The sequence below is a fragment of the Musa acuminata genome, unplaced genomic scaffold (genome assembly GCF_036884655.1).
Source record: "Musa acuminata AAA Group cultivar baxijiao unplaced genomic scaffold, Cavendish_Baxijiao_AAA HiC_scaffold_1138, whole genome shotgun sequence".
Classification (NCBI taxonomy): Eukaryota; Viridiplantae; Streptophyta; class Magnoliopsida; order Zingiberales; family Musaceae; genus Musa; species Musa acuminata.
This window is the reverse complement of record NW_027021350.1, coordinates 3,989,515-4,006,561: the sequence shown is the minus strand read 5'-3', so window position 1 is coordinate 4,006,561 and position 17,047 is coordinate 3,989,515. Positions and strand designations below refer to the sequence as shown.

General features: G+C 36.8%; 1 protein-coding gene across 3 annotated transcripts; it reads left to right on the top strand.

Moving 5' to 3' along the window:
• The first annotated feature begins 1,320 nt into the window (after positions 1 to 1,320).
• On the top strand, positions 1,321 to 17,005 carry LOC104000085 (ARM REPEAT PROTEIN INTERACTING WITH ABF2-like). Of its 3 annotated transcripts, none has more exons than XM_065179163.1 (21): positions 1,321 to 1,619; positions 1,709 to 1,893; positions 4,046 to 4,218; positions 4,297 to 4,351; positions 4,509 to 4,583; positions 6,385 to 6,479; positions 9,730 to 9,805; positions 9,917 to 10,024; positions 11,900 to 12,028; positions 12,153 to 12,221; positions 12,342 to 12,401; positions 12,529 to 12,652; positions 12,741 to 12,880; positions 13,663 to 13,726; positions 13,842 to 13,921; positions 14,767 to 14,831; positions 14,907 to 15,024; positions 15,142 to 15,266; positions 15,382 to 15,431; positions 15,523 to 15,583; positions 16,766 to 17,005. In XM_065179163.1, the coding sequence occupies exons 1-21, from the start codon at positions 1,358 to 1,360 to the stop codon at positions 16,782 to 16,784; spliced, it is 2,133 nt and encodes a 710-aa protein (XP_065035235.1). In that variant the 5' UTR covers positions 1,321 to 1,357; the 3' UTR covers positions 16,785 to 17,005. The 3 variants fall into 3 exon arrangements, with proteins under 3 accessions (XP_065035235.1, XP_065035234.1, XP_065035233.1); XM_065179162.1 differs by having other exon boundaries at positions 1,322 to 1,619; positions 4,297 to 4,417; positions 15,533 to 15,583; XM_065179161.1 differs by having other exon boundaries at positions 1,322 to 1,619; positions 4,297 to 4,417.
• Positions 17,006 to 17,047: the final 42 nt, after the last annotated feature.

Here is a 17,047-nt window from a genome sequence, read left to right as displayed (position 1 = left end):
CCTCACATCATGATTTCTTGAGCTACATGATTCGCGTCTCTCATATACTATAGCAAAGTGATTTTCAATCAGATCACATCAAGTTATCTTTCTTTTCTTATTAACTTAAGTATCGAAAGAATTGAGTTAGAAAACCTTTAGCGCAAACTTGTTATGCAAGATCACCGACGATTAGGAGATGATTCCCCTGCCAAGAAAAAGCCTCATTGTTAAGAGATGACTCTTAGTTAGAAGATGAACCCCTCTTATTCCTTCGACCTTTTCGTTTCAAGACCAAATTGTCCCGATGATCGAGCCAACTCACCTATCCACAATATACATAATAGATATTTGTGAAAATAAAAGCACCCCAATGAGAAATATTAGAAAACGAGGGTTTTTTTTTCCGTTTATTCACCCTATAAACTGTATAGAAACATTGACGCACCGTTGTGACTCCAAATCGAAGGCTTTCATAACGTATTGGCTCGGTCAGTTTAGGCTCATGCCACGTTGGTTCTTACCTATCCCACCTCCCTCGTTAGAGTGGACGCAAAGCAACTGGCCCCGGCGGTACGTCCAATCACCATGGAGATAGACTTTGCCAGAGCAGAAAGCGTGGGATGTTTGGTTTTCGTGGTATAAGAATGACGGGTATATGTTGCCACAACGTATAATAAACGAGCGTGCGTTCGCCTACCGGCGAGAAGGCTATATTCTCGGCGGTATAAAAGTAATGTTACTTTTCTTACCGGTCCCATCCACCTCCCTTTTCATTGGGGGGCCCATCGCAGCTTCGATGAGAGCGCGAGCGCAGGTAGATGACGGGTACCGAAAGTGGGTACGACTTATTTTCGATAACCATCGTGCCACTTATCGGCTCCAACAATCCATGGCCGTCCATCATTTTCCGCCCATGGAACGCACGAATCTTAAGGACGTGCTCTTTTGCGCGGGATCCCTCGAACGGAGGAGGGAAGAAAAAATAGATCGATGCTTTGAAGCACTCGAATGAATTGCCCGTTATTTTACCTGCCTATCTGTGTCGGATCCACCGAAGGATTCCTCCTATCAGAATACGGGTGGTTTTTGCGGGGAACGGCGGCATACTTTTCCTAAGATCCCGTAAGGTCTTCGCCCTCTTCTCCTACATCGGTGGAGATCCTCTCCGATCACACTTTGAAACCAAACCGTCCTCTTCACAGATCACAGCCGTTGGATGCTGGCGGGCTGGTTTGATCCACGATCGCAACCATAGTATCATCAGGGAGGATCGGAAGTTAGTTATCCAATAATCCGATTAAAATAATGGAGGCAATAAAATAAACCCTTTATGTTCAATAGTTTTCCCTCTCTCTGCATCTCTTCGTTGGGATCGATGGAGGCGGTGCAGCAGCAGCTGAAGAGGCGGAAGAGGCAGAAGCGGAAGCTGGAGGAGGAGGACGCCGCGTCGGCGGCGGAGTCGGAGGCGGGAGGGGAGGGCGGTGGTGAGGAGATCTACTGCCAGCGATCGCGGCAGGCGCTCGCCCGTGAGGTCAGGGCCAAGGTCCAGGTCCTCGAACGGACCTTCTCCTGGCGGTTCGCCGATCGCGCTGCCGCCAAGCGTGCCACCCACATCCTCGCGGAGCTCGCCAAGGACAGTTTGCCCACTTCCCCTTTACCTTTCCTGTTTCTTCCTGAAACCTTTGGGTCTTGGGTTTGATAGATTGTGTGTCGATCCTTTCTGCAGAGAAGGTCGTGAACGTGATTGTGGAAGAGGGGGCGGTGCCGGCGCTTGTAAAGCATCTGCAGGAACCGCCGCCGCCGCTGGGAAGCGAAGGCAGCGCCAACGAAGGAGAGCGTCCTTTCGAGCATGAGGTTGAGAAGGGGAGCGCGTTCGCCCTCGGTCTTCTCGCAGTGAAAGTATCTGCTGTGGTACTTCTATATTCTTTATGTGAAGGTGAAAACTAAAAAATAGTTGTGACTTTGGCCATCATAGTTACCAAGATTGGGACTGGGAACTACATTTTATGTGTGGTAAAATAATGAAAGATGGGCTTCTACTTTGATTGATGAGAAGGAAAGCAAAAGGAATTGTTTGATTTCTAGGGAAGTTATGCAATTTCGGATGTTTGGAGGGGTGTGGATAAATAAAGAACAATTCAGTTTAATGTTTTGGGATCTCGTAGAATCTTGGCATTCCACCTAGTCTTATATTGTCTTGGCTCTATTGATTGCTTGATAAATTGTACCTCTTGGGATTGCTGTAATTGGTAATTGGTTTAGTTTCTATATTGTCCTTAAGCTATGCAAGACCAGGATGCTATCACATGAAATCTCACACCTGTTAATAAGCTGAAGATGATTCATATGATTGATTTCAACATGGATGGCAGTATAACATGTTATTATAAATACACAAGTAAATAGATAATAGGAAACTTAAACCAATAGTGCAGTGAATTTTATCTTTGAATCAAACACATCCTCGCTCAAGCATGTTGCATAATGACAAAAGATGAGGAAAAAGAAATTTGGTCTGCTTTAACTTGGATTACATTTTTTTGTAAAGGAGAAGGGTGATGGAGGGAAGGTGAGGAGGTGAAAGCAACTGTAAAGGGCTTACATAGGGGAAAGAAAGGTTCTCAAATAAAATCTTACATGATTTATCATTGTGTATAAAAATACTGTCAAAGCTTGTTTTTTTGTTTTTTCTACTTAGCAAGTAGATTGAGATAGGGGTAGGAGTTCCTACATACCAAATCTCTATTAATGATCACAATCTTGCTTTATTAAAAAATTAGACCATATACTTTTTTCAGTAACATGGATGCTGCGATAGTAGTGTTGTCATACAGAAGTTACATATGACATATGAAACTATTTCTCAGATGTATAATTACAAATTGAGAGGTATGTCTTGGAACATTGGTACGTTGACTTTTGAGCACACTTATGACACTTGGTGGTGTAAGTTTTGTAGAGAATTTCTTTTAGTACTTACAAGATGCACTCCCATGTTACATAGATTTTGTATTAGATTATCAGGGAAGACACGACTCTTGTTGATCCTAAACTACGCTCAAGCGTTGCTCAGCTTTCTGACTTTCTTTGCCACAACATGTGAGCATCCTCTGCATGCTTTTATTCTCTATGAAAGGCACCTCATCTGCATGATTTAGTGCTCGTATCCTCTTCAAGTTGTATAATAACTTATATATATTTTTCTTAAGGGAGATGTATTCTAACTTGTATTTCAAATCCTATTAACCTCAGATTTACATCATTAGGTCCATATTCATCTACAAGCAAATTTGTTAAGATTTAGCCAAAATAGATAATTAAAACTATATTTGACAAATTTTGTTCGAGACACATTAACAGCTCTGATTTCTTTTTCATCATATCCTATTTCAAATTAGTATCATATCTCTTCTTCTTCATCACATCCTGCACATTGTCACTATAACACTTTTTTTATCCTGTTCTGCATCAAGTCACCAGAGATGTTTTTGGTCATTTTTATGTCAAGTTGTTATTGAAGCATTTTCTTGAACTTGTCCTACATCCTTTTGGCATCAGGACTGGGATTTTTGCCTTGTGTCATCTTCAATTGGTTGCTATAGCTAGCAAGTCATTTATTATCCTCTGATGCTGGTCTTTCTACCAAAGTCTACTCTGTTACTTCATGCTTCTGTGTATAAAAACTTACATTAGAAATTATAAAATTATTGATTTAGATCTCACTTTTCTGATCCAACTTCTCTTCTGTTCCAAGATGTGTAGTATGAAACTATGAATGACAAAGGTTGTAATATGAAAATTTGGAGAAGTTCAGAAATCACTTCATTTAGTCATCTCTTGCTATGAAGATTATTTTTTTGCATTTGATTTAGTAGAATGATAATATATTTACTTAATTGGATTTATTTTTCGTGCTTGCACACAAGGAACTAAAATTTTGTGTCTTAATCAATGTTTAGCTTCTACTGTTAATTAAAAAAAAATATTTCTTTGGATTGTGGGAACATTTTCATCACTATGAAGTTATATGACTTTTCTCATGAAACTTCTCTTGTTGTAACAGCCTGAACATCAGCAACTCATAGTTGATGCGGGTGCCTTGCCTTTGCTTGTTGATCTCTTAAAAAGGCATAAAAAAGGTTTCAACTGCCAGGTAGTTAATAGTGTTATTAGGAGAGCAGCTGATGCAATTACTAATCTTTCTCATGAAAACAGCAATATCAAAACTTCTGTCAGGTTCTTTCACATGATACTTAGTTGCCTTTATGAATTATTTAGCATGTTTCCTTTTCCTGATGGTTATATACCATGCAGGATCGAAGGTGGGATACCGCCTCTCGTTGAACTGCTGAAGTCTACCGATGCTAAGGTACAGAGAGCAGCTGCAGGTGCCTTGCGGACATTGTCATTTAAAAATTATAGTAACAAGAACCAGGTTATTATGTTAACTGTTTTAATCTTACTTTGATATGGAATAATTTAAGGGTGCTATTTTACTTATTTTTTGGTTTAAAATTACTTTACAGATTGTGGATTGCAATGCTCTTCCTACACTGATTCTCATGCTTCAATCAGAGGATGCTGCCATCCATTATGAGGCGGTGAGTCAATGCACTTCAACATATGTCTTGATAGCATGAAGATGTGGACTAAGATTGTATATTATTTCATGATTTGGATTTGTGCAAGTTGAATCTTAGGTTATTTATATGGAGGTTTGAGTCATACGGAGCATTATACAGTCAAGCTTGGCAACTCAGTATTATTGGTAGGGTTCAACTCAGGTCAAGTTCGGATCATCTTGAATGTGTTCAAACTTCAAACCCTACCTGTTATACTAATGATCAGGTCAAATGACTGGCCGACCTGTCCCATGCTCCAAGTTGCCTGAAGTGCACAAGAAGAATTTTTTTTTTGCACCTTAAAAAAGGTTAAAATCTTAAGAGAGAGAAACCCTCTTTGAATCCTATATACAGTTTCTCACTCTTTAGTTCCATCTCTACTCTTCACTTATGCCCTGATCCCACTATCTGTTTCATCACTTTTCTTCCTTCCTAGTTTTTGGGCTTCGGTTCTCTCCTTTGCCCTAGACTCCCACCAATCAACTTCCCCTCACTTTGTTTCCTCCATTCACTCTTAGTGACTTGGTCAAGGATAGTGCCAGATATCGATGATTGCCAAGTGATAGCACTTGGCTTATATTATAGACGGTGATGCAGGCATACAAATTCTGGAAAATAATGGTTCTTCCTGATCTAAGGAGGGAGAGCATCTTGTGGACACCAATCTTTCTATAACATATCTCATGTCATGTTATTTTCTTGAACCAGTTAGTTCAAGACTCAGCATGAATACAAACTTCTTATTAGCTTGGTTGTTTCAGAGTTGGACCACATACAGCTAGGTTAGAGAAATAGTGATGAATGACATTTTTTTTTGAGTTGAGAACATTTGAACTGACTGGTCCAGGTCAAAAAAGTCTAGTCAAAGGTGTTAATCTTGTCACATTCTTTGACTTCTTAGTTCATGGGACACTTTGACTTGCAAGTAGATGAAAAGGTTTAGTGAAGATTCTTAGGTAGAAACTTATAACTCATAGTGTTAGATATACATGGGAAGTGATACTTGAAGATTTTTGGTAACTAGGTTGTTCACGTAGTAGTTGGAGCCAATCTAGAAAGTGGCAGAAGTAATGAAGGTCAAGCAACTATGTTTGAGGGAAGATGACACATCTAGGCTGTCTTCATGATTCTGTGAGCCATCAGCCGTTGCCTAATCTTGAATTAGATTTAAAGGAATTCCATGTGAACTCACTGCCGAATACTGACCAATTTAAATAATTTGACATAGTACAATGTTTTCACTTTTCAGAATCATGAATATTTCTGTGACAGAATGGAAATGACATACTTCTTCTAGCAATCTAAAACACTATCGAATAAGAAGGGCATTCAAGAGTCAATGATGTCATAGACTCAACAAGATATATATCTTGGAATTATCATGGATGTTAATTAGTTGATAATTGTCAGCTTTGGCATAGCTTGGAAAAGAATATTAGCCAAATAATTCCTACTGAAATTATTAACTGGATGTACATCATTTGTATGGTGACCAGCTAACAAGAAATCTTGGAACTATCTCATGCAACATGAGTATATTTTCTGGGCATGCAATACCCAATGGAACTGTTATTGGCTGTGGTAACCCTTATGCAGCTTTAAAAATATGTTGTTAATTATACATGCTAGATTTTCATTAAAATAGTATTTATTACCTTCTCTTTTTATATATCATAATAAACATACATTTTCTAAATCTTAAAGATATTTGCATTTACTATGCTTGTTGTGATTGATTCTTTCCAATATCATAATTAGATTATATGTTATTGGTATTTAGGTTGGTGTTATTGGGAATCTGGTTCATTCATCCCCTAACATAAAGAAAGAAGTTCTTCGTGCGGGAGCTTTACAGCCAGTGATTGGTTTATTAAGGTATCACTAGAATTGAATATTGCCTTTTTGTTCATCTGGTTTTATCCTTAAATAATGTCCAGGTTGTTTCATTATATGTTAGGTAATAAAGTAAATTTTGATTCCTTGGACTGTTTATAGAATGCAGCAGATAGTTTTAAAAAGCTGCACATCGTTCTTTTCAAGTTGGTGATTTGAAATCTATAAAAAGGTTCTTTGGCTAACAATATTGTCTTTAGAGCTAGCTTCAAATCATGAGAATCTAAACTTTGTTATTTGGTTGAAGAAAATGTTAAAGTTGCCTCAGAATTAAGGTTGTCAAACTCTTAATTTGGGCTGTAGGATCATGCAATCTTACAGCCCAAATCAGGCCTGACGATTCAGATCAGATCAATGTAAATGGGTGGAATCGACTCGACTATGTAAGATTGGTTGACTCGGACGAGTCAAGACGAGTTTGTCGAGTCAACCCAGGATATAAGAACACTCACCTTCAAAGGCGAATCGATATGTGGTGCCAACAAAGGAGCGAGGAGACGAGCGTGAGCCATAATCCCTCACGACGAGAGAGTGTTGCGAATCTTCTGGTTGGCCATTCATTGTCGTGGATCAGTGCTTCTCTCCTGCAGCCCATAGGAGCCATGAGGAGACGAGCCTTAGCCATTGCTGCCACTCACAATGAACTGCTGTCAACGTCGTCGACTGTTGCTAATTGCCATATGCATGGATTCTCTTTTCCTCTCCTACCCTCTTTCGGTCTCTGCTTCTTTCTTCTCCTCTCATCTTCCCCCTTCTTTTCTCCTCTCCCCCCTCTTCTCTTTCCATCTCCATTCTTTCTCTTTGCATCTTTTCCCCCCTCTTCTCTTTCCATCTCCTTTCCTTCTCTTCACATCTTCTCTCATCTCTTCTCCTCTCCTCCCTTCTACCTCTCTTCTTATCTCCCCTCTTACCTTCTCCCATCTACCATCTTTTCTCCTCTCTTCCCATCTCGTACATTCTCTTCCCATCCATCCCATATCTAATGATATATGTTATAGTTTGATCATAATGACATTGATACCGTGAGGTATTATCTTTAATATAATCGAAAAGTACAATTCATAATTTTTAGATTGAAGTTCTACAAAGCAATAGTAATGTTCGTGTAACATAGAGGTTGCAAAATTATATCTAATATGCCAAACACAATATTCCTTTACATAATAGGGAAGTCATACTTATAAGAAATTAAGAATTTAGAAACCGTTAGGACATGCAATGCAACATGGGCAATTTACATACCCATTTATCAATGTAAGTTATGGTGATATATGTAACCAATCTTTGCTAAACAATGTTCAGATGTTCCTATTTGGAATATTCTCATTTATAAATTTCTTTAAATATATATGTATCTTAAAATTATTTATTTTTATTTTTTTATAATTTGTAGGATCTTATGATCCTATCATATGATCCAAGTTTGCAACCCCTTTTTGATCCTAGGTAGGGAAGTGAGTTTGATAACCTTGCTTTGAACCATAAAGCAATTTTGTCAAATGCCTTTCTTACCAAGGGATGGTAGACTTCACTAACTTGGTTCATACAATAGAAAAGACAATTTTCTGTTCACATGACCAAGCGATGAGTTTGAAAGCAAAACATTACAAATTTTAGTCACACTAAGCTCTTTGTTCAAAATGATCTTATTCAGTCTCATATTGAAACATGTAAATAAGCATATAAAAGAAAAGAAAAGAATGAACTTGGAAACTTGAATGACCATGTTGCAACCTTGTCACACTAAGCTCTTCTATTTGACTATCATCTGCATGCAAATGTGGTTGAACTGTGAATAATTTGTATTTCTCCAAGTAGATTATTATTTTTATTTTTTAATAAACATCAACTTCTCTTACATTCATAAAAGGACACGTGGGCTGCAGTTTGGAATAAACTAATAAGGTCTTATGAGGGCATGGCCCCTAAAGATGCTATCCACAATTTATGATTTACTTCCATGAAAGATGAAAACCTGCAATATGGATTTGCAATTCTTAACTAATATTTGGGTTAAACTGAAATGAAAACATGGACAAAAAAGAATAAACAAAATCATATGACTAGAATTTCCTAATTGGGAAAATGGCAAGTTACCGGTGTTTCATGTGCAATATGTGCGAACTAATTTCAGTTATAATGTCTCTATCTCTCCTAGTAATTGCAAACTAGAACAACAATTAAGTAAAAGCTTTGGATGTACGTTTCTAATATGTGTTCATCAAGTAGTCGAAATAAAAGCAACCAATATGTAAAACTATTCAATTAGTCAAATCCTTGCGAACTCACAAGAGCATTGCATAATCATAATCTTTATTGAAAATATTTCAACTCCAATTAAATATCTATTGAAGCCCAAAAAAGGAAAAAAATTAGGAACAATCAGTGTTTTCAATAGGTGCCTAGGTGCTCGGGTGAGGCGAGGCTTGAGTGCCTTACACAACTTCTGGGCAATGTGATTCATTGAAGCATCGCTTGGGTGCTCGCTTGAGTCCAAGCGTCGGGCGCCTCGGGCGAGCACCCAAGTGAAGGTGGCTTGTGTTCGTTCTTGGTTCGATTGAACAGTTAAATTGGTTCAATCGAACCAACTAAAGAGAAGAGCCCTAACACTAATTGGTCCGTCCCCCCCTTTGTACAGTTGGCCCTGCTTTGAAACCCTACATTCGCTGTCGCTGCCTTTGTTTGCAGCTCCCTCCATCATTGTTGCCTTCGTGGTATCCCCCTCCATCATTGATGTCGTTGCTATATATAAAATATATATTTTTTTATATTTTAATATTTTGGAGTGTCTCGTTTTGCTCGAGTGGGTGTTTAGGCGAGCGCCTAGCGCCTTGGGCGATTTGGGACCTTGGTTCATTTTGGTGATTGGTGCTTTTAAAAACTTGGAGAACAATAACAATCAACAAATGTGGAAACATACATTACTTGAAGTATAAATGGTTCTTTCCTCCTAATAACAAAAGTTACTGAAACTCATCGGATTGAACTATCAACTTGCTTACAAAGTTGTAAAAGCCAAACTTTGGCTTCGAACTTTACAAGTGGCATGATATGTTGTAAGAAGTTTTTGAAGATGGTGAAACAGAGATCTGTGTGCTTGATAAAGATTCTTATTTGCATTGTAATTCTAGATCTTATTGATCATCAACTATTTTCGGTTGGTTAGGCAATTTTCCAAAAATTCACTTAGACTATGCAACTTTTTTTCTCAATCTAGCATGGTTAATTGCAGTTCATGTTGCACGGAGAGTCAAAGGGAAGCAGCTTTACTATTAGGGCAATTTGCTTCAGCCGATTCAGATTGCAAGGCACTTTGTCACCTGACTTTTTTTCTCTTTGGCCTATCAAAGTATAATAACAATTTGCACCAGGATATGCTCTTGTTTCTGACATTTGTCTGCAACCTTGATTTCTTGCAGGTGCATATTGTTCAGAGAGGTGCTGTCCGCCCTCTGATCGAGATGCTTCAGTCCCCAGATATTCAACTTAAGGCAATGTCTGTCTTTGCTCTTGGAAGGCTGGCCCAGGTTATAAATATATTTTACCCTTTAATGTTTAGCCTTTTCTTTTGTTGTATGATAAATCTGACATTTTATATTTAAATTAACATTTTTGCTATTTCTTGATCTATAAATACTTGATTTATTCAGCATTGCTGTTCTTGATCAATTTTCTCACTATATGTTTTTGTTACTAGGGACATTATTTAAACCTGTCGTCAGTGATAATTTATTCAGCTATTTCTTTTATTTTCTTTCTCATGTAGGGCATTATAGTTCTATGTTTAATCTTCTATTTGAAAACTTAAGATTTGCATAAAGGACCATTAAAAAGGGATAAGTTCGATACTCAATCTATATTAGTTACAAAAAACATGGAACATTTTGGGTCATGGTTCTGGTACAAGGATGACATTCACTTCTTATCTTGGTCAGTGATATATGAACAATAGGGTTGGTTGGTTTTCTATTTCGTTAAGTAGTTAGCCGTGTGTTTAATTGGATAAGACAATGATGGTGGTACATAACTTGAAAGTTCTGGTTTGGCTGGTTTTCTATTTCGTTCATGCTACTCGCTAAATTGCTTACTCAGGCTGCTAATAACATTAGTTAAAGTAGTGTTGAATTGTGAAGTAGTTAACCATGTGTTTAACTGGATCAGAAAATGATGGTGGTACATAACTTGAAAGTTCTGAGCTTAATCATACCAATTGCTGTGTTGAACTGTTATGTAGTTAGCCATGTGCTTAACTGGATAAGAAAATGATGGTGGCACATAACTTGAAAGTTCTGAACTTAATCATACCAATCCCCATTATATTACCCAAAGCCAATCCCAATCCTGAAGCTGATCTTGCAAGGTCTTAGCTGACAAAGCATGTGGTTATTTGCTGAATCACACCTTCTGTGGGAAAAGTGTACAAAGGTTTTCATACATAAAAAATATTCAAACTTACCTAGTTTAATACCTAACAAGCTAGCCTAGTAGTGTTAGTGAGTCCTTTTCCCATAGGCCGAGGGTTCAAACCCTTGCCATATTAACTTCTATCAGTTCTATACATGTTATCATTTTGTTCTCTGTGACAGTCTAGGGTCTGATGCGCTCGGGTGATGATTGAAAAAAAAAAGCTTATCTAGTTTATATTATCTATTTTGAGAATTTATTTGTTGGTACACACTCACGGCTTTGTTGTTATTGTTGTATTTGTTGGTACACTTACTAATACTGTGCTAGTTGTGTATGGTGTATGTACACTAGCATATATGCTCTGTGCAACAGCTGCTTCTAATAGTTACTACTTTATTTTATTAATTTAAAATTTCAGTTCGGTGATTGTTGGAACACTATTCTTAACAAGCAAAGCAGTTTTCATTTTAGTTCTTTCCCTTCTGTGTTTTTTATTCCAATGATATGTATACATGTCCCGGGCTTTTGCTTTTTCGGACTGGGCTCTCATAGCTCACTTCCTTGCTTGAATTGTAGCATACTTGTGCCATGATATCTAAAATTTCAACTGTCTTTTACTAGGCTATTCTGACACCGGATGAGTAAATAACACACTGTATGCTCTTTTCTCATTTTCCCCTTAGCTTGATTATCATGTATGCTTGGACCCTTCCATTATATACTTCCAAAGAAGGGGAAAATTCAGTTTTAGAAGTGATAATGATTTATAATTTTTTTCTTGATACTAATTGATATTATACCACTTTTTTGTAATATGCCTCATGCTTCTTAGAAATGCTTTTGAAAAAAAATGTTCTTGTTAATATCAATATCCATCTTCCACACTACAGCACATTGAATTCTTTCTCCTTATATATGGTTGGATTTGCTTCATTTTCTTGATGAACAACGACTCGTTTTTGCTCTATCTCAAAGTCCTTTTAATTTCCCTCTAGGACTCACACAACCAAGCTGGTATTGTCTACAATGGCGGTTTGGTGCCTCTTCTTAAACTTCTTGACTCAAAAAATGGATGTTTGCAACATAATGCTGCATTTGCTCTTTATGGTATTGCAGAGAATGAGGTGAAACTACATCAAAATATTCCTTTGTTGTGATTTCATTTTCTGTTTCTTTGCATAATGCTGCAATGTGAAATTGAGAACTATTGGTTGGACACAAGCTTCTTATTCTTGTCTTTGTTGTTAGGATAATTTTTCTGATTTTATCAAGGTAGGAGGTGTTCAGAAGCTACAAGATGGTGAATTCATTATCCAGGTATGTTGAGCACTTTGATGTTGCCAGATCCATGCTTCCTAATGTGTATATTGATCTTGTTTTGATTTTTTTTTTATATTTTGAACTAAGTTTTATTGAAAAATATTACTTCAATTACAGGCAACTAAGGACTGTGTAGCAAAGACAATGAAGAGATTAGAGGAGAAGATTAATGGGCGAGTAAGTTCTGTTTGCTGTATTTCTTGGCTTATTGCGGTATATATTCAGAACGATAAGGATCTACTTTTAATTGGTGGATCTGTTTAATGGATGTAGACATGGTGTTTCTTGTCTTTTGCCTTTGTAGGTACTAAATCATTTATTATATCTGATGCGAGTTGGAGAGAAGGCTATCCAAAGACGTATAGCTTTGGCTCTTGCTCATTTATGTTCACTCGAGGATCAAAGAACTATTTTCATTGATGATAATGGTACTATATCTGTCCAGCAACCACAACATCCTTCTGCTTTTCTTCCTTTTTATAACTAAGGAAATTAAGCAATATATTGTCAATGTAGGACTTGATCTTCTTCTCGAACTACTGGTATCGACTAATCTAAAACAACAGCAAGATGCATCAGTTGCTCTTTACAAGTTGGCTAAAAAATCTTTGACTCTCTGTTCTGTTGATGCAGCTTCTCCATCCCCCTCACCTCAGGTTTACTAAAATAGGCATTCGTTAATTTTGTTTCTAAGCAGTTTTAGCAGCAAAACATGTCCCATATTCACAGAAATACAAAAACATATAGAAAAGGGTCAGTTTTTCAATTCTTGGAGCTAGTTACTTGGAATTTGAAAGTGCTTATGTAATTGCTTTGGCTACTCTTCTTCTAACTCAAAGTTTTTTTGAGTTGTCTGTCTTGACTCTTGAGACTGATCAAACATAAATATTACTTGATCAGTATAAACCTTTTATCTAAATAGAGAATGAAAATTGTTTGCTTATCTATAATATCACTTATCTTGCAATAAGCATATGCTAGAAAAGAGATGCGAATTTGTGATCTAATTGTTATAAATCATTGGAGAAATTGAGGCAAAAGTATATGCCTTACGACAATGAATGAACTACTGGGTATTCTTATTAGTGAAGAGGAGGCATTAATTTTGCAGTTTTGACCTCTTAAGTGGATTGCTTGTTTGAAATCAGCAATCCTATTTTAGTTGAAACGAACATGGATACATTAGTAGATTACTGCTCAAGACGAAAAAAAAAAGAATCGCATGTCATAATTGATATCTAAATAATCAATATCCTGAATGTTTGATGGTGGGACTTCATGTGCATCCATTGTGTACAAATATGTTTTGCTACGTAACAAAACTTGTACATGCTATCATATAGAAATACATGACAAATGCAAAGGCCCGACGAGTCTGTCTAGTATGCTATAACAGAGCTATATACCTGTAATAGTATTAATCAAGTTGTTCATGTAGGTGTACCGGGGCGAGCAGTATGTGAATAGCTCCACGCTATCAGATGTTACCTTTTTAGTTGAAGGTTGTGGACTATTCTTACCATATGTAGTAACTTATGTATGCTACATTCCTCATTTAAAAGGAAGCTATTAGTTATGTGCTAAATATCTAAATGTTCATTATCTGTTCTTTTCCAGGCAAGTGCTTTTATGCACACAGAATTGCTCTGCTTGCTTCTTCGGATGCATTTCGTGCAATGTTTGATGGTGGCTACCGGGTAAGGGAACTCATGTGTCAACCATCCTTGTTTTTCTTCAGAATTAAGCTGTTACCATGATCAGATGTATGGAAATAATGTTGTCAAAAAACGGCTATTATTTGATATAAAGATGCTATAGCACGTGTCATAAATAAAGCATTTATATGCCATGCAAAGATGTATATCTTTCTGTTTTGATGTGCTTTGGTTATTGAATACAACAAAATGGTGAACAGGTTTTTCAATTAGATAAATTAAATACTAAGTTGCCACCTCAAAAGTTTGTTGCTTTGTAAATGCTAATGTAAATCCCCTATGGCCCTATCTGTACATAAATAATCATGTAGAAGGTGAGAATCATATCTTTGATCACTAAGATGGTCTTAGTACTTGATGCATATTAGAAATGCTGATTTGTAAGAGAAGTCAAAAAGCTGATAAAAGCTGATCCCTTCATGTCACCAGGGTGCAAATATTATGTAGTTTGATGCATCCCGAAACTCATAACATGCCCTTCTGTCAGTGTTATCAAGAATCTAACTTTTTGTCAGAATATCATTTGCTGGAAATGTGCCACCATGATAAGGCATGTTAGACAAGATATATGATGGGTTTCATGCTTGCTGATGAACAAAAATTATGTGAAAAAGGCATCTCACGGATGCCATGCTGATATCATAGTATCATACTGGCCCAATATGACATGAATGAAACATTCATAAGCTTTTCGAAACTTATAATAGTATCATGGTATGAACTAAGTCTTTTGAAAAGTTTTCTTTCTGGAAGTGCTTGGTAATTTACTATTTTCTTGTCTGGTAAGATCTGATTGAAAATATCTTGCTCTTTCAACTTTGTTATAGGAGAAGGATGCAAGAGACATTGAGATTCCTAACATAAGATGGGAGGTCTTTGAATTGATGATGAGGTAAGTCTAGTTCCTTCTTCTGGTCATGATACTGAAGGTTCTGATGTCTGACAATATTTGGTTGTTCATTTGCAGATTCATATACACAGGATCGGTTGAGATCACTACTGATATCGCGCAAGATCTTCTACGAGCTGCAGATCAGTATCTTCTTGAGGGTCTTAAACGCCTATGTGAATATGCCATTGCACAAGTGGGTAGAAATTACATTGTCTTTTTTTTTTTTTCCCATTCTCAGAAGCTTCACTAGTTGTTGTAATGAAATTTAGCCTGTGGTCCTAAGATGCGTTGAGTATGCTTCATTGTGCAGGAAGTTTACCTAGACAATGTCTCCAGCATGTACGAATTGTCGGAGGCATTCCATGCCATGTCCTTGAGGCACAATTGTGTCATGTTTATTTTAGAGCAATTCGAGAAAATCAACACTCGTCCAGGGTGCTCTCTCATAAAATCTCTCTTTTTTACTTCACTCTCTTGAACTCCTGAGTGTATTTAGTGTTGATTGCCTCGCATTCTCATTTGCTGATTCTACCTTGATGAACTTCCGCAGGCATTCCCATCTAATCCAGAGAATAACTCCAGAGATCCGCAACTACTTTGGTAAAGCTTTGAGGCCGAATCTGAGAAAATCCCTTACCTAACTATTCCTTTTTGACAGCATCTTCTCTAACTCATGCTGCTGTTGCTGGAGGCTTGTACAGTTGGAGCCTTTCTGCACTAAACATCTATTTCCGAAGGGGGGCATGTCGGGGGTAAGCACTAGCCTTCTGGAACCAATGGTTCTTTTCTCTCTGAAAGTGTTAGATTACTCTCATACATATAAAGGTTTGTGTTATTAGAAATGCGAATGTTAATTCACAAGTAATTATGTCGATCATTGACAAAAGCTAAATATGTATTTGGAAAACACTTTAATCCTGCAAGTGAAATAATTAGTTTGGGGAGACGTAGAGTGAGATGGAAGATTACTTTACCAAAATCTATTGAAAGTTTAATAAGTGTTAATTAATCAAGGATATTGCTTTGCACAGAGTCTAATAACAATTAAAGATTTATTATTATATGATATGGAATATAATAAATTGGTAGAGGGTGTTGCTTTGCATAGAGGTAGAGGGAGATGTATGTAGCCAACATTAAATAGTTGGAACATATTGATTTATTATTATTGTTGGTATTATATGTGTATATATATCTATCTGATTTTATGATACGAAATATATGTTTAAAGGTAAATTTACTCATATTTGTGTTCTTCTTGATCTCTCTAAAGAAGTTACTTAGGGCATTTGGATTAAGTTTAGCAACATTCAATTCTTTCAAAATTTAGCTAAAGCTTTGCAATTCATGACTCCTTTGCTAGATCATGTTACAATTCATGCCCCAAAGGAAGAAGAGGAGTTAATCCAACTTCCTGTTCTGCCTCTAGAGATTTAAATAGTGGAGTGACCAGAAGAATTTGAATGCTACAACCTTTGCAAAAGGAATTAGGATTACATTTTTTCTTTTTTTCTTGATAAGCTTGCGGCAGGTAAGAAGCCAAAGTTCTTCTGATTTATATGCTTGTACTAATCCTATATTAACACGAAGGAAGATTAGGGGTCTTTAGGCCAATGTCTTAGTTTGTTCCAATCTTCTCAGGAGCGTTATTTGTTCTTATCATTTGTTTTGATACCCGACATAGTTACTCCCTATTCCGACAATTTTTACTGTTTTGTAGAATTGATATTAGTTATTTTAATTCATTTGTGACTTCCAAAACTGGAATAGTAGACTCAGATTGGTTGTCTAAATTCATTCAAAATTCTGAATATGTAATTTAGATGCAATTTGATCATTTTTTTTATCTCAATTGTCTTGTATTTCTTAACAGTGGCTTATTAGTTGCTGATACTATGAATTTTTATTCATCTAACAAATTTAACATGATGTAGGTGTTCTTCTCGCTACTGAAATCCGACAATTTCATATTAAGAAGATTTCTGGAGAGAATACATTTCCTTCCATGATGTGTGTGTTTAATATTTTGCATATCAGTTGACAATCCAGAATTTTTTTGGCCATTGTCAAATGCTTCAAACCATAGAATTCTTTATCAATTACGTGATAATTTAAGTGATGGTTTTGATTAAAGGTTTTCTATAGTATCAGTGCATACCTGTGGTTGGGATTCAGTGATGGATTGACTTGTAGTTTTGTTGGGATTGTTGAGTTTG